This window comes from Morchella sextelata (genome assembly GCF_020137385.1).
Source record: "Morchella sextelata strain SCLS chromosome Unknown scls_10, whole genome shotgun sequence".
In the NCBI taxonomy this organism is placed as follows: Eukaryota; Fungi; Ascomycota; class Pezizomycetes; order Pezizales; family Morchellaceae; genus Morchella; species Morchella sextelata.
The window spans coordinates 843,943-864,933 of NW_025408625.1; the positions used below are offsets into that span (position 1 = coordinate 843,943).

The 20,991-nt window shown below is 45.6% G+C and overlaps 6 protein-coding genes across 6 annotated transcripts; 2 read left to right on the plus strand and 4 right to left on the minus strand.

Annotated features, from left to right (window-relative positions):
* Positions 1-144: 144 nt before the first annotated feature.
* Positions 145-1,496, plus strand: H6S33_001202 (uncharacterized protein; the record flags this gene model as incomplete). Its single annotated transcript, XM_044832554.1, has 4 exons — positions 145-263; positions 333-411; positions 462-1,271; positions 1,335-1,496. 4 exons carry the CDS (start codon positions 145-147, stop codon positions 1,494-1,496), a joined length of 1,170 nt encoding a protein of 389 aa, XP_044694169.1.
* Positions 1,497-1,713: 217 nt separating this feature from the next.
* On the minus strand, positions 1,714-3,037 carry H6S33_001203 (uncharacterized protein; the record flags this gene model as incomplete). The annotated part of the gene is made up of 5 exons (XM_044832555.1): positions 1,714-1,938; positions 1,994-2,113; positions 2,176-2,840; positions 2,921-2,947; positions 3,025-3,037. 5 exons carry the CDS (start codon positions 3,035-3,037, stop codon positions 1,714-1,716), a joined length of 1,050 nt encoding a protein of 349 aa, XP_044694170.1.
* A 697-nt stretch (positions 3,038-3,734) lies between these two features.
* Positions 3,735-6,237, minus strand: H6S33_001204 (uncharacterized protein; the record flags this gene model as incomplete). Its single annotated transcript, XM_044832556.1, has 14 exons — positions 3,735-3,847; positions 3,914-3,957; positions 4,013-4,245; positions 4,304-4,325; positions 4,386-4,779; positions 4,843-4,958; positions 5,027-5,173; positions 5,230-5,272; positions 5,325-5,396; positions 5,468-5,534; positions 5,594-5,703; positions 5,759-5,890; positions 6,056-6,096; positions 6,161-6,237. 14 exons carry the CDS (start codon positions 6,235-6,237, stop codon positions 3,735-3,737), a joined length of 1,611 nt encoding a protein of 536 aa, XP_044694171.1.
* Positions 6,238-6,872: 635 nt separating this feature from the next.
* Positions 6,873-9,065, minus strand: H6S33_001205 (uncharacterized protein; the record flags this gene model as incomplete). Its single annotated transcript, XM_044832557.1, has 10 exons — positions 6,873-6,985; positions 7,035-7,406; positions 7,465-7,672; positions 7,722-7,798; positions 7,855-7,939; positions 7,998-8,195; positions 8,259-8,603; positions 8,660-8,680; positions 8,738-8,810; positions 9,022-9,065. The coding sequence occupies 10 exons, from the start codon at positions 9,063-9,065 to the stop codon at positions 6,873-6,875; spliced, it is 1,536 nt and encodes a 511-aa protein (XP_044694172.1).
* A 4,535-nt stretch (positions 9,066-13,600) lies between these two features.
* H6S33_001206 (uncharacterized protein) lies at positions 13,601-17,547 on the minus strand (the record flags this gene model as incomplete). Its single annotated transcript, XM_044832559.1, has 4 exons — positions 13,601-13,857; positions 13,926-14,186; positions 14,246-16,348; positions 16,416-17,547. The coding sequence occupies 4 exons, from the start codon at positions 17,545-17,547 to the stop codon at positions 13,601-13,603; spliced, it is 3,753 nt and encodes a 1,250-aa protein (XP_044694173.1).
* A 1,688-nt stretch (positions 17,548-19,235) lies between these two features.
* On the plus strand, positions 19,236-20,428 carry H6S33_001207 (uncharacterized protein; the record flags this gene model as incomplete). Its single annotated transcript, XM_044832560.1, has 4 exons — positions 19,236-19,303; positions 19,360-19,650; positions 19,698-20,313; positions 20,387-20,428. The coding sequence occupies 4 exons, from the start codon at positions 19,236-19,238 to the stop codon at positions 20,426-20,428; spliced, it is 1,017 nt and encodes a 338-aa protein (XP_044694174.1).
* Positions 20,429-20,991: the final 563 nt, after the last annotated feature.

Here is a 20,991-nt window from a genome sequence, read left to right on the forward strand (position 1 = left end):
TGGCGGTGTTTAACGCGCACCGCCTTCGAACGCGTTTCCTTATCCTGTCAGTACCTACTGCATACTCAGCCAGAAAATTCCTAGAGCAAACTATTTCACACTCTTCTTGTTGACCCAAAACTCTTCTCCACAACACCAGCCCCCATGAGTTCCTTCTTTGATGTCGCCGCCCGAAGAGCTGCTGCTGCTACTGCACAGAGCAATGCTATTCCCTCTACAAAATTAAAGGACCCTAGTAGACCTGTTCCCTGGGTCGAAAAATAGCAAGTTATCCATTTCGCAACTCCACCAGAAATATCAAACGCGAAAAGCCATCCTCTAACACTATCCAGTCGCCCCAAAAATCTCAGTGATGTCACTGCCCAGGATCACACAATCACAGTGCTTAAACGTACCCTCCAATCCTCGAATGTCAGTGCCGCGAATATCCCCAAATTCCACTTACATCTAACACTCCACAGCTTCCTCACATGCTCTTCTATGGCCCACCAGGCACAGGAAAGACATCTACGATCCTCGCTCTCGCAAAGGAACTCTATGGCCCAGATCTCATGAAAACTCGTGTCCTTGAACTCAACGCCTCTGACGAGCGTGGTATTTCAATTGTACGTGAAAAAGTCAAAAATTTCGCTCGAATAACCGTCTCAAACGCAACTACATCTCAATCCTCCGCCTACCCGTGCCCTCCCTATAAGATTATTATCTTAGATGAGGCAGATTCCATGACGCAGGATGCACAGTCGGCTCTTCGACGTACAATGGAGACATATTCCAAAATAACCAGGTTCTGTTTAATCTGCAACTATGTCACGAGGATCATCGATCCCCTTGCTTCTAGATGCTCAAAGTTCCGGTTCAAGCCCTTAGACGAAACCAATTCCAGGGAGAGGCTAGAGTTAATTGCAAAAGCCGAGGGTGTGGATTACGAGGATGGTGTTATCGACACACTGATTCGGGTTTCAGATGGTGACTTACGAAAGGCCATCACTTATCTACAGTCGGCGGCACGACTGCATAATCCGATCAAGCATGCAGCGGTGGATAATGATGGAGATGAGGAGATGGGAAACGATGGAATTGTTGTAACAGCCGGTGAACCCGTTACTGTTCGGTCAATTGAGGAGATTGCGGGTGTAATACCAGATGCAACAATCGAAGAGTTGTTAAAGGCATGTGAACCTAAGAAGGGCATCAGCGCATACCCGCAAATATCCAAGTTAGTCCAGGATATCATCGCAGACGGGTGGAGTGCGAGTCAGGTTATATTACAGGTTCGTTTACCCTGAATTATCGGCGGCCGTTTCGAAACCTCTAACTAGAAATGCTTTTGATAGTTGTACAATAAGTTAATCTTCGACGACATTGTAACGGCAGCACAGAAGAACGATATCGTCTTAATCTTCTCCGAAGTTGACAAGCGCCTAGCAGATGGCTCTGATGAGCACTTACAGATCCTTGATTTGGCGCTTAGGATATCTGCAGTATTGTCTAGGTAAGATGACCTCAAGGTGGAAATGATCAAATGAGGGCTGTTGTGAATTTCTTTTTATTGTATCAAGGAATGTGCACGAGATGCTACGACCGCATAATAGTCACTCTTACTTCTTAATTCACTAATCATACCCTGTCGCGTATCCGCCTCCACTGGAGGCGTAGACCTCTATTTTTTTTTTTTTTTTTACAAGCCTTAGACGTGGGCCAATGATAAAATGATCATGAATTTATGACCTGGGCACCGTCATAAGCAGGCTCCAATACCTTCCAGTCACAAGTGATTCCCTCTTGCTTGAACTTTGTCAGAATCTCATTTGCGATGTTCTCAAAGTTTTCGGTGGCCAGCGCCAGTATGGTGGGGCCAGCTCCCGAGAGACAAATCCCAAGGAGACCCGGGTGGGATTGGGGGGTAACTGAAGCCAGGATTCCAGGTAGCCCGGGGATCTAAGCTTTTAGTCTCTAAAACATGGCTAGATATTCAAAAAGAATGAAGACATACCAGCCCTTTACGGTACGGCTGATGTACCTTATCCTGCATGGCTTGGAAGATGAGTTCCGCATCAGGGGGAGACCTGGTCAGCGCTGTGGTAAGTACCGCAAGTCTTTGCAGGTTAAAAATCTATGAAGGTTCAGCATCTGTACCACTCACTTATGCCACCACTCACCAAGAAATTCACTCACCAAATCTGCTCTGCTATAGTTCACTGGCAGCACGCTTCTGGCTGTTGCAGTAGAAACCTCAAATTGAGGGATAATAGCAATTGCCTTGATCTCCCGCGCCCAACCAAACTTTATGTAGTGTCCAATCCCGAGTGGTGGCTCGGGGGGTCTCAATCCCGTATCCACACCTCCAGCAGGCTCCGGCAGAACTTCCGCCAGCGGTATCTCTTTTCGCTCCATGTCCGCAGGGTCGAGTTCCTTTAGATAGCTGCCTACGAATCCACCATACATTGCTGCCATAACGTTGTCTGGATGGCGTTCAATCATCAGGCAATAGTCCATCATTCTATCTTTACTGAGACCGAGTTTGCCAACCGCATTGCCCAGCAGCACACCTGCAACAACGGCCGCACCAGAAGAGCCGAGACCACGACCGAGTGGGATTGGGTTAATGATATGCACATGTGTTTCGCTCGGGAAAGCACGTTTCGAGTGGCATTTCAGGACGTAGAGCGCAGTGCGGGTGATAAGATTGTGCTCTGCATTTAATGGGACGTGATCGGCGCCTTCGCCTTCGTATGTAATTTGGCAATTGACGGGGTGCGAAGAGGTGGTCGTGGCCTTAATGGTGACTTGAAGCTCGAGCCAGATGGAGAGGGATAGGCCAACTACGTCGAAACCGGGACCTAAAAAAGATCAATTTTGGTATACCTTCTCATAGGACTTATTCCTCATAAGAAATCAGGGGACGGATTCCTATTCGTACCAATGTTGGCTGAGGAGCAAGGAACCTCTTTAGAAACACTAGATTTAGCAAACGATTCACACCGTTACAAGTGCAATTAGGTACTCCAGTCAGAGGAAACTCACTGATAGTAATCATATCTCCAGAAACAAAAGAATCTCCTCTAATGTTTGAAAACTTGTGTCGTCACTAAAATGTATGCCTCAATCCCCTTCCTAAATTGTTGGAGGGGTTTATTCTTGTTATGAAGTGGAAGCTCCCGACTTTTTTTTTTGCGGCTTAGTCACTGGACAAGGTGCCCCTTGGCATGTTTGCATGACGATCAGGAACACCCACCACGATCTCACATTTGGTATCCTTCCGCTGTTTTCAAGTTCTGCGCTATGTCTCAGTTTTTGCATGAACAGAGAGGAAGGGATCACTTAACGCCCTGTATGTAATATGGGTCCGTAAGAGCAATACTTAACTTCAATCAAAGCTCAGCAGGTACGTGGGGGACCTCTCCCCTCCCCCTCCACCATGCTTCTACTAGTTGTAAAGCTTGAGGAGTGCAGTCGCCCTCCGATATAACGAATCTACATATTCCAAACTTTCTCGTTTGATACATCAGGTACGATTCTATGTGAAATTCAGATTCGGATTACCAAAACCCGTTCGTTACAGCAGATTTGTGGCTTTTTGGCATTCGGCATAGTGGAGGGCAACTATAAGGCACTAGTTGGCTCCTGGTAGACGTGTAGTTCCTAGTTAGAACCTAAAACAAATAATAACACCGCTGATCTATTTACCATCACAAACTTTCTAATCATCCATCTACCCTACCTTCCACTCTCTACTAACGATGTTTAAACCTTAAAGTATAATGCGCTGCAACTAAAGTAGAAATTCCGCCGATACCCATGCAAACCGCAATAGCATTTATACCGACCCTTGGAGGCCCGACATCTCCTTCCGTGAATTCGGGACTTAGTCCCGGCTCCAGTATTGAAAATACAACAAAAGAAATAAACGAACCGACAAATTGCGGCAGACACGCAAACACATTCAGAATTCCGAGACTATCACTGTCAGCTGTATTTCTCAATAGAAATAATGTATAGATTATTGACTCACTAAACTCCTGCAAGCTCATCAGAACCGGCTTCTGCATTCACTGTTGTTTGAGTGGCATCACTAGGGATAGGATTTCCTGTCGCTTCCTCCATCTCTACGTCTTCATCATATTCGAAATTTCGCTGGTGGTTTAGAGGCCCATATGCTCCACTTAATCTCCGAGGACGATAACTGTTGGTAGGTCCACAGATATTGAGTCGATTAATCTCTTCCCCAACAATACTAAAAGGAGCCTTTCACTCTGTTAGGATAGGCTTAGGATATAAAAACGACAGAATGAAATAACCTTACCCAAGTCATTAAAGACCAGGCCCTATATTTAATTTAAGTCAGCAGTGACCGTACAAGTAACAGTTTCCAATAATGCACTCACACTCCACTGAGGGCAACACAGAGCATTGCCAAATTCACAGTTGACACAAACAACGTCATTAGCATTAATGACGCATACATGATATGCCCACAAATCCATGCAGTTGCTAAACTTGGTTTGAAAGGTATCATGGCTTCTAGAAAATTGGCCAGCGAACCGTTTCCAGGATCTTTCTGGCGAAATTCGTCAGATTCTGGGGATGTCACCACCCAGGGCAGCAAGACCGATGAGAACAAAGATACGACTGAGAACATAACCAACGCCATACTACCAACTCTTGCAATATCTCCGACAACATCCGCAGACGATTGCAAACTTTCTTGGGCTGCCACATCATATCGTTTGAGGACCTCACCCACGAATGTTGTGCTGTAAACCATGAATGGAAACCAGCCTTAAGATCTGTTAAAAATGCACTGAATATGTAACATATCTTGACGATTTGAATGACACTTACCTATCCATGCCCAAAACAAAACTACACACATATCCCAAATACCTTTTGGAAGATGCCACGAGGTTCTCCATATCAGGACAAATACTTGAATAGTAGATGATTTCTCATCGGAGCTTCTAAAACCGAAGAATGATATGTATGTATTAGATAACGGCTGAAGAATGAGCTGGGTTAGAAATCTCACCGTCTATTCAAAAGTACTCTTTCATCTACGCAAAAACAGGTGACAAGAATGCAGAACAGCAGCCAAAATGCGGCAAGGCCCATGAGTTGTTTAAACTGACTATCACCCAAAGAAGTACCAAATATCGCCTTAAGATCGACTGTGCCCCTGTAAGATTACATTAGATTATCCCATTCATTATCTAACTAATTAGGAAAACTTACGCAAAATAGCCAGCAATGTTGCCGACTGCGATCATCCTACTAGCTTCGAAATCATGAGTAAGTCACGAAGACAAAGAGTAAATTCAGAGACTTACCCCATGCACTTCCGTGTTGTTGCTGGGGAATCGGGAGAGTATCAACAATAAGTGCTCTACAACATGCCTGCACTGTAGATCAAATTCACCTTGTTAATAGCTTTCATTTCTTCAGATAAATTATAAATTGGATCGTGACTAACCGGCATTCACAGCAAAATCCACCAAAGCTAGTGCCATAATTGCAAGAATAATAACAATAGTATTGGTCTTTGGAATAGGTCAGTGCTGTAAATCCCCAGAATGGTAGGCCAAATAGGACAACTAACCGCATCACCTTCTCCAAAGAAAAATGTACTGATCTCTCTAGTCCAGCCTAAAATTAGTAGCGCAACCGCAACGACGACACTCCCGATAACCATTAATGGCCGCCTCCTTCCTACATATATTTAGTTACCAATTTGAATACATGTAAGTTCAAAGGGTGATAATACCCCACCGTGACCGTGACCTATCGGCAATGGCACCAACTACGGGTTGTGTGAGCCCAGCCAAAGGTCCCACGATCCAAACCAGGCTCATGAGGGATTTGGTCAGACCGAGTGACAATAGGTAAGGGGCACAGTCTATAAAGCGTATATTTAATCAGCAATCCAATCGTATAAACTAATGCCATAAATATAAGAAAAAGAACCCAAAAGCTACAGCTCTAAAAATAGCACACTGTGAGTGTACTAAGCTAGCCTCATTGGCCAATGATCTCAAAGATTAACTTCTAGGGGTAAACTAACATGACATCTCAACGCTCCATACTAATTGAACACCAGTTAGGCTTTGAAATATTAGTATGGCCCTCCATCTGATCTAAGGATGTATTTGCGAGTGCGACCACCAACCATATCGTCAATAGTATCATCCGCACCGAATCGGTGGGACCTTTGATAGATGGAGCACCATCCCATGTCGCTGCCATCAAAGTACGAACACTAAGTTTGAGGTGTCCGATATAGAGGTTGAATCAAGTTGAGTCGAACCAAGTGAAGAAGCTGATTGCTGATTGGGCACACAGATACCACTGATATCCTAAAAATGTAGATACAAGTATCAAAAGAGACGCTTCTTCCGATATCGAGAGAAACGGACAGACAACAACAAGGTATAAGGGGACGAGAGTTATATAAACAAAATCTACTGTGGCTCGTGTTGACAATCCTTGAGCATGCGTTTCAGGAGACGTCAGCTTCAATGTGTGCTGTGCCTTTCCCCTAGTACTCCATGCACGCGGAAAGTCACCTCGGTCGGGTAACCAATGCACACTACGTCATTGTCTTGGCCAACGATTATTTGGGTGCATGTTTTTTTTAGCAAGAACGAATAGATCTTTTAAGCACCTTATGAAGAAGAAAGAAGAAACTTCGCGGAAAGACAAAGATTCGAACGAACAGCGAAAAACCGAAACCCGCAAGAGATATTTGTAACAAGTGAAAGGGAATTCAAAACAACCACCGACACGTCCAAAAAGCCCCGTAAAGTCTTGCGAAGTAGACTGCTGGACTATTGCAAGAAAAGTTTATATCGTATCACATAGTACAATGATCATATCATGGCCTAGAGCTTGTTGGGTACAGTGCTTTGAACGGGCCATTGATAGCCTGCCAGGTCGTTGAACTTGTACCCATAGGAAGCGGTGAAATCGTCCAACACAGCTGGACCACGCGATCCTACATCTTGTCAGTTGATTGTCGCACAGAATTTGAGTTACTATCTTACCATATGGGTATTCCATGGGAATGATCTCCTTATTCTCATCAAGATAGTGTAGCAGAGGAGTGAAAATTCTCCAACTCGCATCCAACTCATCATCGCGGACAAAGTTGGAGTGATCACCCTTCAATGCATCCAAGATCAAAGCCTCATAGGCCTCTGGGATCTTTAGATCGCTGAAACGACGTCGGTAAGTAAGATCTAGCTCAGTCACGGCCGTCTGCATACTAAGCCCTGGAAGCTTCGAGTTCATCTTGATGTAGACACTTTCGTTGGGCTGAACGCGGATGACAAGCTCATTACGAGGAATATCCTTGAAAATTCCACTTGTGACATCCTTGAATTGGATTCTGATCTCGGTCTTCTGCTCATTCAGAGCTTTTCAAGACGTAAAATGAGTATATTGTAGTTGAGTGATATGGATAATGAATATTACCTTTTCCTGCCTTGAGAATGAATGGCACGCCGTCCCATCGTTCGTTCTTGATATAAACAGCAAGTGCACAGAATGTAGGGCACCTGCTGTCCTTGGGGACGGTATCATCGTCCAAGTATCCAGGCTTACTACCGTCAAGCGATTTCCCATATTGGCCAATAATGACGTTCTTGGGCTCGATAGCTGGGATTCCTCTCAATACGCGAACCTAAGATATGTTAACGATAGGCTTCAATAAGGCCGAAGACTTATCCCACCTTCTCATCACGAATATCTTCCGCCGAAAAGGAAATCGGACGCTCCATTCCGATAATAGTCAATACCTGGAGCAAATCTAGTTCCTTATTAGCCTCTTGGGTCTTTAGTAACTTGGATTTTAAGGAAACGAACGATTCTGCATAACATCGCGAATGATGCCGAAATCGTCAAAATAACCTCCACGGCCTTCCGTTCCGAAAGGCTCCTTAAACGTAATCTGTTGTATAGATTAGAAAACCTAGCCAACTAACAGCTCCATTAACTATACTACTTACTTGAACGTTATCGATGTGATTCCTGTTCCAAGTGGCGCCAAAAAATTCGTTTCCGAATCTAAGAATAAGTAGGTTCTTAACCATCTCTTTTCCAAGATAATGGTCGATACGGAAAATCTCCTCTTCCCTCCAGTCTGGCTCAAGCGCCTTTTGGAGTTCTCTGGAGCTCTGGAGGTCCTTCCCGAATGGCTTCTCGACCTGTTCCAAGCATAAGCAGCTGCGCATATCATTTATAGTTTACTCCTCTTGCTTAAAACTTACAATTAAACGTGCAATTCCCTTCTGAGGGTAACAGTTCTTCTTTAGATGCTGTGAGACCGTTGTGAAAACGCTGGGCGGTAGTGCCATGTAGAAGATGCGATGATTTTCTGGCCGGCCCTTCTCAAGTTCGTCCAAGTGCTCACGAAGTCTAATAAAAGATTCGTCCTGGTCGTATTGACCAGACACATAGGAACACTTTTTCAAAAACTCTTCGAGTTGTTCTTCCATCTCCTTGATAGGTGTCTTGATGTAAGACTTCACCCGACTGAGATACTCTTTCCCATCCATCTTCGTCCGCGCATATCCGACGATGTTGCAGTCTTTAGGAAGAAATTTATTTCTATGCTATTTGACTAGTCAACTAGCTGTTTTCGATGATTGAAACCTTGGGAATCACTAACCAGTCCAAACAAAGCCGGAAACTACGCAAACCGTCAGCTATGGTAAGACCTTAACAACCATGGGGAATGGGTACACACGGTTTTTTTCTTCGCTAAATCACCGGAGGCGCCGAGAACGATAATAGTTGTGTTCTCTTTAAGCTCCACCGTGCTGCAATCGCTTATCAGCATCAAGTACTCAAAACTACCCCGCCCCCGCCGTTGCAATGCTGGAAAATAGTAGCACCCATATTGATATTAAGACTCTTCGCAAAACTCAATTCATTCTGTCGAACAAAAATGAAGAAGAGTTTGGGAGAAAACTGGGGCGGGAAGAACGATGACGTTAAGGGTAAGAGTGGATAGATAGTGGGAGAACAAACCCAGCATTGGCAGCAACATCTGGGTGAATGATGGTGTCGGTCATCTTTCTCAAGCGTTAGAGTTTTCAGAAAGAGATTTCTTTTTCAGAATGCAACGATATTGAATGGTAATGATGGGTGACTTTATTGAAAGAGCGGGCGGAAGAATTCAATGGTGGTGGCGGAGTGGGGAGAAGAGGGGTTGAGGGAGTGAGTTTCGTTCGGTGGGTCAAACTAAAATACTCCGGGGCTCTACATACGTCGTTGCTCTCTTCGCTCGCCTGCTTGGTCAATCTTGATCCTCTCCCTAGGTACTTCTGGCCTTCATACAGCCGCCGCAGCAAACAGTTGTTCTGGGGGGTTCGTGCGTCATGTGTTCTACCCTCAACCACGGTTACAGATATCTAAATCAAATACCTATCCCATCATCGCTGTACACTTCTGGCAGATGAATTATCACTACATGTACTTCGGAAACAGTAGCTAAAATTTGCGAACAGAGGAGACTTCTCTCCGACTATTGATGCAACTTACTTGAGCCGTACACACAGAGTTATGTAAGTGTTGGGAAACAGACTCGATAGAGGCTATTTTTTTTTATTGTTTGGCGATGTTTATCATGTTGGCACACCCTCTAATATCCTATAAGCCCAATGACACACCCACAAGAACACCCGGTCGCCTCGCCGGGTCAGATTACATATCTGCATACTACTGCACTGATGTTCCTGGTTGTCGTAGATTTTCTCCTACCTCCGGTGCTTCCGTAGGTTCCTTACCCGCATAGTAGTACGCTGAACTAGGATCGAATTAAACAGGTCTGGCAAGTACCAGGGCCGTAACTGTTTTTAGTATGTACATACATAAATACTCGCATGGTATACCGTGGGGGAACTGGGAAAAGAGCCTAAATCATGTCCCACCCCTCAGGTATTAATTAAGGAATAATAGGTATCGGCATTGGCATCACTAATGTCAAGATCGTGAAAATTTTATTTGTTTTTCTTTTTCGAAAATGCTGTTGTTAAACATGCGGACCAACAACACTCTACAGATCTAGATGGTCTCCTGCCATACATACATGTAGATGCTTATAAAGATATGAGGTGCAGGGCAACGTCTCCAACCCTGGATATATCCGCCCCGTAATCCTTAAAGTTTGGTTTACGAATGTCCTCTAAAGAGGTCAAGTCTGTGGCTGTTCTTTGTATGGGGTCTTTTTTACGGAAAAACAAAGGTCAAAAGTAAATTAGCACATTCTCCTCGGAGTTTATCTCCTCTTATTCCCGAGACGGAATTCTGCTGTCCGCAAACACACTTCCAAGGAGATTTCAAAGTACGTTTATTTCACTCAGGCATTACTTCTAAATCATGTAGTAAGAACGTGCCATCTGATAACTGAATATGTAATATGATTACATGTACACGTGCGCCTACTAAATATCAGACTACCTTATTTTACAACTACAATCGTACATACATGTACCTACACCTACTAGCAATGCCGAATATTATATTGATCATGTGACCGCCATATTGGTGTGAAGCTTAGGGGTTTGTGAGAGGGGCGGGTTACATCATCAATAAAATTTCCGACATCGCTACCTACATGTAGTATATACCGGGGGTTAACCATAAATACCGAGAATCTGATAAGATAAACACACCTATATCACAGCAAGATATTTACCCTCAACACCGGTACATGTACCCAATATAGTAGTAGTACAACTACATATATAGACGTACTGTACATGTATGCTATGCTAGGTACATGTATGGTGCGCCCACTCTTAAAGGTAACCAAAATTGATGGAAAGTCAATCGTTTATAACTTCACCATCAAAGATGATATCAAAAATGTGGCAAAATAAAAGTATAGAAATAGTGAACTTTAGTTCTATTTTGCCAGATTTTTAATATCTATCATGGTCATGAAGTTATTAGAGATTGAAACTGGCTGTTTTTGTACAGTATTATACCCATTTATACCCTCAGAAAAGCAAACCTGACTGATCCGTGGCAGTAATGCAGCAGAATGGCTAGAAATGGGCCCTCTTATTGGCCCATGAGGCCCTATTACAGCCACAATTGTTCCACTTCCGTATGCCGCCATATTACCTTTAAGAGTGTGCGCACCATATGTTTATATGATTATCACAGTATACATACAAATCTACATACATGTATACCTTATATAATGCCAAAAAATGGTATGTATGATAGAGTGCATTCGTGGACATATGTATGTACTTTACGTGTAACTTTGGCCCTGTATTGAAAAAAGACCCCCGTCATCAACCTTGATCTACATGTACCTACGTGTAGAGAAATATTAGAGACCACTTATTCCGAGCTAACTCCAGCATGGGTACCTGCTAACATCACTTCATCAACCATATTGTGCCTTTTTGTATTGAAATAACCCTCTGTCGTGGGCGGCAATGACCTACAACGGTTCTTATCATCTGTTATTACCTCATTTTTGCGAATACCCCATAAAATTGTGTTTACGGACCGTTTATTTGATAAATCTTCATTTCTTTTAGACGAAATTAAAGCACTGGTAAACTTGTAATGCTTCTTTAGATCCCTTATATCAATAGGTCAAGCTTTTACATTTATGCAGGTCGTCCTTGGCATCCGGAACATACCGATTGGCAGGCTGCAGCATTCGTTAATTCAATCCAGCTGATTCATAGGTACAAGCCTGAGCTGCTGCACATGGTATGATTCTCCCCACTTTCCTGTTCACCCCTCAGCTCAATCATCCAATTTTACCTCAAATACATATCTCTAGGTAACTACCATGGAGGGGTATCAAGGAAATAGCGCCATCATTTCTGGCAACAAGTCCCATCAAACAACTATCGATCAACTCGGCACCGAAAAACAGCCACCAAGTACACTCGTAACCACCTATGAAAACCCCACTTCTTTCATAGCTGAGCTTGACAGTACACCTATCGAACCTAAAAAGGCCTCTTTGCAAAAGGGCCCTGACAGTAGTGCTGTGAAAAAACCGGCAAATTTCCCACAGGTTCAAAGCCCATAAGGAGTGTGTTGGTGCAATAGTTTGGTGCAACAGTTTGGTGCAAATATAGAATTTTAACTAACACATGCACTGTATTGGGAATTTTTAGGATATCGCAAATGCCAGAGTAGCTAAGTTAAAGGATCCGGCTGTTCTAGTAAACGTAAGTTCATACGCTTTATATTCAACCAATTCCTAAATACATGTATTTATACTAATACCATACATACATGTAGCTTCCGACATCTCCATCAGCTCAAGTAAGTCTTAGTCATACATGTATTGAATTTACAGAGCTTAGAGCTAGCTATATAGCACCCTCCCTTTTACATGAGCTTTTACTTACCGACGGCTTTTTATGAGATTAGGCGTATGAGTGCGCACATGCGCAAACATCCAAAGACCCGGGAAACGATAGCTATTTTGACCCGGTTTTTGTTGATGTTGAAGACAGCACCACGGAAGGAAACTGATGACCACGGGTTCGAGTGATAACTTGTGCTTCTAGCCATCCCTTGTGGGGCTTTACGAATTTTAGTGTTACTACAGTATCATGCCAGTTTTGGTTATCGCTTCTAAGAAATCAAGTAATGACTTGCACACACCCCCTGATATTACCTGAATTTTTAAAGCTTTGCCACTGTAATTCTGTAGAAAGTATACAAAGTTAAGTACATAATTATAGCACTCCAGATGAGAAATCCCTTCCAATAAAGCTCAATTAATTACAATATGTTGATATATCGTTATCAGATCACGTCACAATCTCAAAAAAGCTTAAATGTAGAAAATTAAGCTTGTATCTTGTTTAGAACAATAGCGGTCTTCTGACACGCATCCGTACAGGTAATCGTTTCAGAAATTATGCAATACACTTTCAATCCGTCCATCCTTCGATATCCTCCTCGATCTTTTCCTTCGACATAACCTCGTCACAGCCAGCCCAGCCCAAACCGATATTCCATCCAGCCCGAATCTAACTAACTACCCCACTAACTCAACTGCCTTGAGAAAAATAAAAGGAAACGGAGAGAAAGAAAAAATAGAAAAAAATAGACAAAAATATGAGGCAAACGATTGATAGAAACAACAATAATACCGCCAGTAAACCAGAGGGGGGAAAAAAAGAAAACGGTGAAAAAACGATCACCTGAACAAAGATCAAGAATAACCCCCAAAATGACTAATTTGTTGAAAGAAAAAAGAGAAAAACGAATATGACACGACATGTTGCCGAAAATACATGATCTCTATCTCTACTAGAGGATCCGACCCAGTTATTATTCCAGCGCAATACAGTCCCACCCGAAGGAACGCAAGAAGATGAAAAAGAAAGAAGGCAACGAAGGCAAAGCGTCAGCCAGTTAGATTGACTGGAAAAGAAAATGGGGGAATTTAAACTCCTTTACTTCCAACGAAACCAAAAACAGAACAGGAAAAAATGAACAAAAGAAGAGGATAATAATTAGAAAGAAAAAAAGGAGCAGATCAAAATAGTATATGGCTCCGATAGTAAACCAGAGAGGATAGGAAGAAATCGAAACGGGAAGAAGAATTTGAAAACATCTACGTCAACATTGGTCTTGATCCTGGCGAGCCTGCTGAATGCTGTCCAATACTACCAAACAGGGCAGCTGGTGAAAGCCTCGATTGCATCTGCATCGATTGTTCTACTGGCGATGCCCGTGTGGGTGCGGGTGAGTATCCCTCTCGTCGTCGTCTAAGGTAAGATGACAGAACACCCAAAACAACTATCAAGAACACAAGGCCTAGCGCGATCGCTAGTGATATTAGGATTACGAATCCCCTTGCGAGTTTTTTGCCTACACGGAAACAGATTGTCAACACACTATAATATAAAGAAAAGCCAAACAATGCAGGCAGTACTCACGACCAGAATTGAAGTTTTGTTCATTCTCCGAAAATAGAGATGTCACGGAACCTCGTTCACCATTCTCCTTGGAGGCCAAAAGGAATGGCGTCCAGTTGCTGCCGTTGTATAGGGCTGCAGAGGCATTTCCGAAAGATGGAAGATCCAGCGATCCCATGACGAGAAGTGACTTGCTTGAACTTAGGGAGTCGGTGCTGGCATGTTCTGTGCTGAGTTCGAGAACTTGGACATTTCTGATCGTTGAGCCATCACCCAATCCATCTACAACAAATGTTAACACAACCCGCGTCCATCCTCACAACAAAATGATCTCAACATACCCACGGTAATAAATTTGTTATCGTTATTGTTACCATATTTCATCAAGTATGCAGATCCATCCGATGCCGTAACTCCTGAGATAAAGAACGAATCCTTCGCTGACGAGTCAAACGCAATATTCTGCACCGGTCCGGGGATATTCGAAATATCACCCGTAAAGGACTCCCAGGTGCTCGATTTTGCACTATAAACCGCCAGATAAGTAGCGGTGTTATTAAGCGTCATGTCGCCCCCAACAAGGAGGCTATCGTTATCCAGCCAAAGTATAATATTAACAGTACCATTCACATCGCCGCCAATATTGGTCCATTGTTTGGCAGAATTGTCGAAGACGCACAAGCTAGGGCAAGGGAGAGAGCCAGCTGAGCTGAAAGCTCCGCCAACAAAGATCTCCTGGGTATTTGGACGCCTATTGATTGAGTATACCGCAACGGCATCGCCTTCCAGGCCAACGGGCTGTTCACTGGCAAGCGCATTGGTAGACATATCCCAAACGACCACCCCCTTAACATCAGTAGAACCAACGGTGCCCTCTATCGAGCCGCCAACAAAGAGAAGAGTGTCAACCTTCGCAAGCGTCATGACTATGCTCGAGTTGTTGATTTCAGTTCCGAATCCAGTCACCGAATCATTGGATACACCATTGATAACCGCCAGGTTGTTAACCGTACCACCAGCTGTTGCCTCTGCAGTAAAATGACCTCCCAGGATCGTCAGATTTACACTCCCTTCATTATAGAAAGCACCTGTAACTACGCCCTGGTAATCTGCAGAGACCACTGTACGCCGTTTTAGACTGGAGCTCGATGTTTCCTGAATTATCATTGGGAGCGGCTGGAGCGTGTTTGGATCTGTGTCGGAGATGGTAACGGCCCCGAATGCTTCCAGGCTCTGCGAGGAGATGGACCCAGCATACAAGACGCCATCGTTAGGAATTGAAACAGAGGCAGACAGAGCCCCCTGAATAGCAATTCTGTCTCCGTCCATCAATTCCAACCACTGATTCTGAGAAGGCACCCAAACAGCAAAGCCGTCGACGTCCAGAGCAGCAGAGCTCCCGCTTGCTTCAATCCTGCTAAAATCACCACTGATGGCGATGGCTTCTTGTGTCCCAGAGCTCACGTTCACACTGAGCGCTACGATATCCATGACACGGCCATTCACGCCGGCGCCTAGGGTCACCCACTCGTTGTTAGTGGTATCATAGCCCGCAACGAAACCAACACCGTCGGTTGACTCGGTGTTGGTATTTTGAAAGTTCCCACCGACGTATAAAATATCACCTGCAAGAAGCATGGAATAAACGGTGCCGTTCAATCCCCCCTTGGATGGTGTGATGGGCCCATCAGGGCCAATCGAGAAGAAGTGCAAGAAGCTTCCATCATCTGCGCTGAAATTACCCGCGACATAAGTGATATCGTCTTTCGCAGTCATGGCAATGACCGTAGCGCTAGGACCCAGGCCGCGTCCAGCAGAGTTGACAACAGAGCTTGCAATATCCGACGCGGTGGGCGTGCCAGTCTGTGTGGGATCAAACTCGTAAAGCCCGTTCAGATCCGTTGTCCCCGTACTCTCAGTGCTAGCGGCACCACTGCCACTGCTCGTCGTGTTGTTCCACAACTGGAATTGGACCTTTTGGGCTACAATATTCACCGTCGAAAAAGACTGAGACGAGGCTGGGGTGAGCGTAACACTCGGTCGGAAGCCGCTCTCAGAGGCATCAACTCTGCCCCGATACACAGTATCGTATTTGTCATAGTCGTTCGTTTGAAACAAAATCACAGGACTTTCGGCAGTCCCATCTGATGTATAGGTGCCGGTTACATTGATCTGTCCACGGGTGCTACAGCTGTTATCTTGCCGGCATCCCGGGGTAAACAAAAGCACACTGTACTCTCCAGGCTGTTGAATATGGGGTTCGAAGACCACCCTTGCTGTCGAAAGCTCAGTTGCGTCGAGATTTACTGATAAGTATTCAGAATCAACTGCGTCGTTATCAATCGCCGTCCATGGACCTGTGGCAGTGGAGGTTGACCTGGCATCAGCAGAACTTGAAGCGCATGTTGGCTCATTTAGCTCAGTCGATGCAAACGCGAAGATGTCTGTTTACATCCGTTAACCGAAATTCCTCGAAAGGCACGTGACCGAAACAAATTATCATTGACATACCGTCCTGAAATAGCTCAATTCCAGCAAGACCTCCTCCAGCACCATAGTACTCGAAGATATCGATTCGAATTGCATTCATATTGACATCATTTACGAATAGATATTCCTGGGTGGCCCCTTCGCCCAATTCACACCACGCATCACAGAATTTCGTCTCGTTGGTGGAAGAGTCGGTATATGTGAGATTCATGATACCAGCTAGTGGGAATGCAGTGAACCTAAATATCTTGGTTCCCCGGCCCTCATGGTCGGCATTCCTCAGCTTCAACTTTGTTGGCTTGAATTCAAACTTGAACCCAGCCGTCCAAGACCCCAGCTGCCCATCCCTCGTCAACCACTGATTACTCGTACCCTCCGAGCACACAATACTCGAGGGATCACTAAACCCCGCCAAATCCGTCGTCTGCGTCGCCGTGATATTCGTCGACACCAAATTAACCGTCTGCGCATGCCTCACCAACGGACTCGACGCATTCCCCAAGCTCGTAAAGCTCCCGCCAAACACCACCGTCCCATTCGCCGTCGCCGTGATCGACTTCACGGGCCCATTAAACCCATCAAACGGCAGGTCCGTCCACCCCTTCCCATCCACCCACGAGATCGCATTACTACTATTACTCTCATTCGCCTTAAAGTCCCCCCCGACATACACAGTGCCCTTCTCCCGATCGCACAGCAGCGCATGCACCTTCCCCGCCAGCCCCGCCAGCGGCGTCACACTCCCATCCCCCGGACTCCACAGCGCCACGCCGCTCGCCGCAACATTCCCCAGCCCCGTAAAGTTGCCGCCCACAAAGATGCCCTTCACGGTGCCGTCGGCAAGCTCGTGCACGCACAGCGCCTGGATCTGCGCGTCCGATGACACGAGCGTCGTGAACACGCCGTTGGGCAGCCGCGATAGCAGGCTCTGCGTGCCATTGGCGAAGGGCGAGGTCTCAGACTGCCCGGCGTACTCGACGATCGAGAGCCCGCTGAAGTCCCCGGCGATGCCGACGCGACCGAGACCGTCGAGGTTGAGCGTCGGTTGCGTTATGGCCGTGGCGGTAAGCGCGTGGGCGGGCGTTAGTGCTGTTGAGAGGAGGAGGAGGAGCGCCGAGGTGGTTGTCGGGGCGTGGAATGAGGGCGGCCTCATTGCTGGCCGGGGTTGGGGTTGTCGTCGTGGTGGTGATGGTGGTGGGTTGGTGTATCCACGATGGGTTGTGAAAAAAAAAGCGAGTGTGGTGGTGTTTTTTTTTTGGTGGTTTGTGTGTTAGGTATGGAGGTAGCGTGGGTAAAAGTGAAAAGTGAGTGTGAAGTGAGTGAGAGGCTGGGCTGGGAGGGGGGGAGAGTTCTGGTGGTGCTAGCTGCTGTACGGGGGCCCACGCTCTGATTGGGGAGGCTGAACGGCCGGCAAATCAGATTTAGGAAACCGCTGAGACCCTTCTTTTGTCTCTCCCTCTCTTAATATCTTTGGTAGGTTATGTACCTAGGAAGGAGGTGGCCTGTAGAGTATCCAAGCTGGGTTTGCTGTGATGATCAAACCGGCCTGTAGTAGTAATATAAAGGGCAGGCAGGCAGAAGGGTAAAAGGAAAAGGAAAAGAAAAAAAGACTGTTAGTAGTAAGATGAGGAAAGGACAGTAATAGCTGGCTGCTCCTTCAGCGCAGCAAGTAGCAGTAGCTAGACGCGATCGATCCGATGGAAGGGGGTTGCTGGTTGCTGTGTTGTTTGAATCTGTTTGCTGGCTGGATGCGTGGTCCGCAGGGGTTAACAAGTATTCTGCTTGCCTGTGCTTGTGTGCTATTGCTTGTTACTTGCTACACTTGCTGCTGGGTAGGTACCCGTACAGTAGCGGTAGGGTAGGTAGGGCAGGTAGAGCGTATCGTATGGCACGCACTCTACGGACAAAAAAGAAAAGAAACAACGCCGGGCCGTTCAAAGGGAAATAATATAAAAAACGAGAGTGGTTTTGGTAGTAGCAGTGGACCCTGAGTGATCTCCAATCACCTATTGGTACCGGTATAATGAACGAACTGGAAATAATCGATTGGAAAGGAAAGAAAGAAAGAAAAAACGAGCGACAGGGCTGACCGACAATGCAGGCAGAAAAGAAACGAACGAAACGAACAAAAGTCCCCAGAGCAAAAGAGCCGGAAAAAAAAACAGAAACCACACACATACATATCCAGGCACCGTCCACCTTTTACACACCTACTCGTAGTCTCCTGGCGTTTTTGGACTGGGCCACTATTGCATACACCCAAAATCAGGATCTTGGCGTATTTTTGTATGGTATGCAATATCAGTCGCGTTCAAAAACGTCAGGAAGTTACGAGTACTCTACCTGTAATCTACAACCGGCTTCATGCCAGGCACCAAATCAAATGCCAAATCCAGGAAGCGAATCAACCCCCGCGCGCCGCAGGGCAGCGTCGCGTCAGCGCAAATAATGGCGCCCATCCCATCCAGCAATCCTGGGCACTGTAGGTACCGTATACGTACAGTACCTGTATGTAATGAGTACCTACATCCACTCTACTAACAGGTACGAATGGGCTTTACTTACTTGCTTTACCTGCCTGCTTGCTGCTCATGTTACTCACACTCACATGAACCTCATCCAAGACCCACCCAAGAGCACAGACGCCGTCTCTCCTGCTCTCTTCGTCCATCTCTGTGTTTCTGTCTGGTCGTCCTGGCGCCCCTTTACGGGTGCGCCCGTCTCACCAGGCCGCAACAGGAAATGCATCTTGCCCCTAATCGGGAAAGTGGCCGCTGGGCTCGGCTTGTTCCGGCCTAGTTATGAGCAAGAAGTAACAGAAGAAGTTGGACGCGTCGAGCGATGACAGTAATCAGCAGAGCAAATTGCATTTTGCAGGATGTCGATGAGTGTCTAAGGTGGCATCTGAAGTAGGTATGTACTCTGGAGGCAGGTACACTGGGCATGTCATGTCATGTAGATGTAGGTACAATAAGAATAAGGTACAGGTACAGTATGGTTGGGGACACCTTGAGACGGAGGGTGCGACATTCGGTTTGAGAAGTGGGTTAGGGTTACAGGGTAGGAGCGGGGAGCGGGTTAAGCGAGCTCAGGAGCTGAGCTTTCTACCATCACTCGCCATCACCCGTCCTCACCTACCATCACCCGTCCTCACCTACCATCACCCGTCCTCACCTACCATCACCCGTCCTCACCTACCATCACCGGTCATCACCCGTTGGCAATCTGATACTACCGCAGTATTCTACTCCGTAATGTATTGTTCCGTTCTTGAAAATGATAGTATGCTAATTGAGGATATAGTATGCCAGCTTTATCAAAAAGGGCGAGACAGCTGAGGGCAGCGCGCTGCAGCAAAAAAGTCAAGTTGAGCTCAGAGGACCTTATTCACGTACCCCAGGACTTACTGGAACGGTTGGATGATGAAAGTGAGGAAGGGTTTTGGACCGTTGCGCAAGACCCTTATGCTGCAGAAGTCCATTGGGAAGATTATGCGGATACTTCAGATTGGGAAAGTGAAGAGGATTGCGAGTTTACAGAAGGAGAGGAGGAAGGAGATTTTGATAATGATGTGTTCACAAAAATGATGAGGCAGCGGAACTCTGAAGTTTTTGATAGGGCGCATATCAGATATCAGCGGGTATCTAAAGCTACAAAGCGTACTCAGCAAAGACATGCGAAGAAGCGGAAAGAGTTGGAAAAGGCAGCGAACGGGTACAGAAGGCTTACTTCTCAAGGACTACTGTCAGGCACGATCAACAATATACAGTCCAGTTTAGCTTCAGGTTCTGTGTTGCATGATGAGTTTGCTAATCGCTCTGTTCTTTTTGTCAGAGAGTATCACGATGCAATCGATGATTTGGAGAAGATACTTGGCTCAAAAACCTTGACCGGACAGAATCTTATTCGGAATAAGGCGGTATTGTCCTATATGAATATTCAACTTTCAAGGAAAGAGAATGAAACGCGTGAAGGATTGGCTTTGATGATAGCGCGCTGTTACAATAGAGGAGTTTACTTTGCGCGGAAACTAGTAAGCTGGGAAATAAGCTGGAGGGAAAACCGGACGATAGAAGAAGGAAGGAAGGGATGCTATAGCAAAACGAAGTCTTGGTTTAATGATGAGGGAATACAATTGATAGTTAGAGACTGTAACGGCAGCTATGTATTTCGGCTAGGTGATGAACTGGGATGAGGGAAGGAGGTATCGTGCAGTGGAATTAGGATTTGTAATGGGGATTTCTGTTATGTTCTTTGGGTTTCTGTTACGCGAAGGTATTAGTCATCGTTGGATTATGGATGGATATATAAGGGGGCGTTGTTTCGTGCTTTTGTTTGTTTTCCTTCTTCTCTTTCTTCCTTACGCAACCTCTGTATTTATTCCACGAATACTATTCTCTGTCCGCACTACGTCATAGGGCTCCAACCGGTTTATCATACCAGGCAGAGCCACCCCATAGTCCATAGTCAAAGCATACCTTTACATCTACGTTCACGTCTACGTCACTACCTAGGTTGTATTCCTTGGCACCACAGTCTATTGCCTACAGTCCCCGTGATACGTAGGTTGCGTCCTCTATCGCCAACCAATACAACA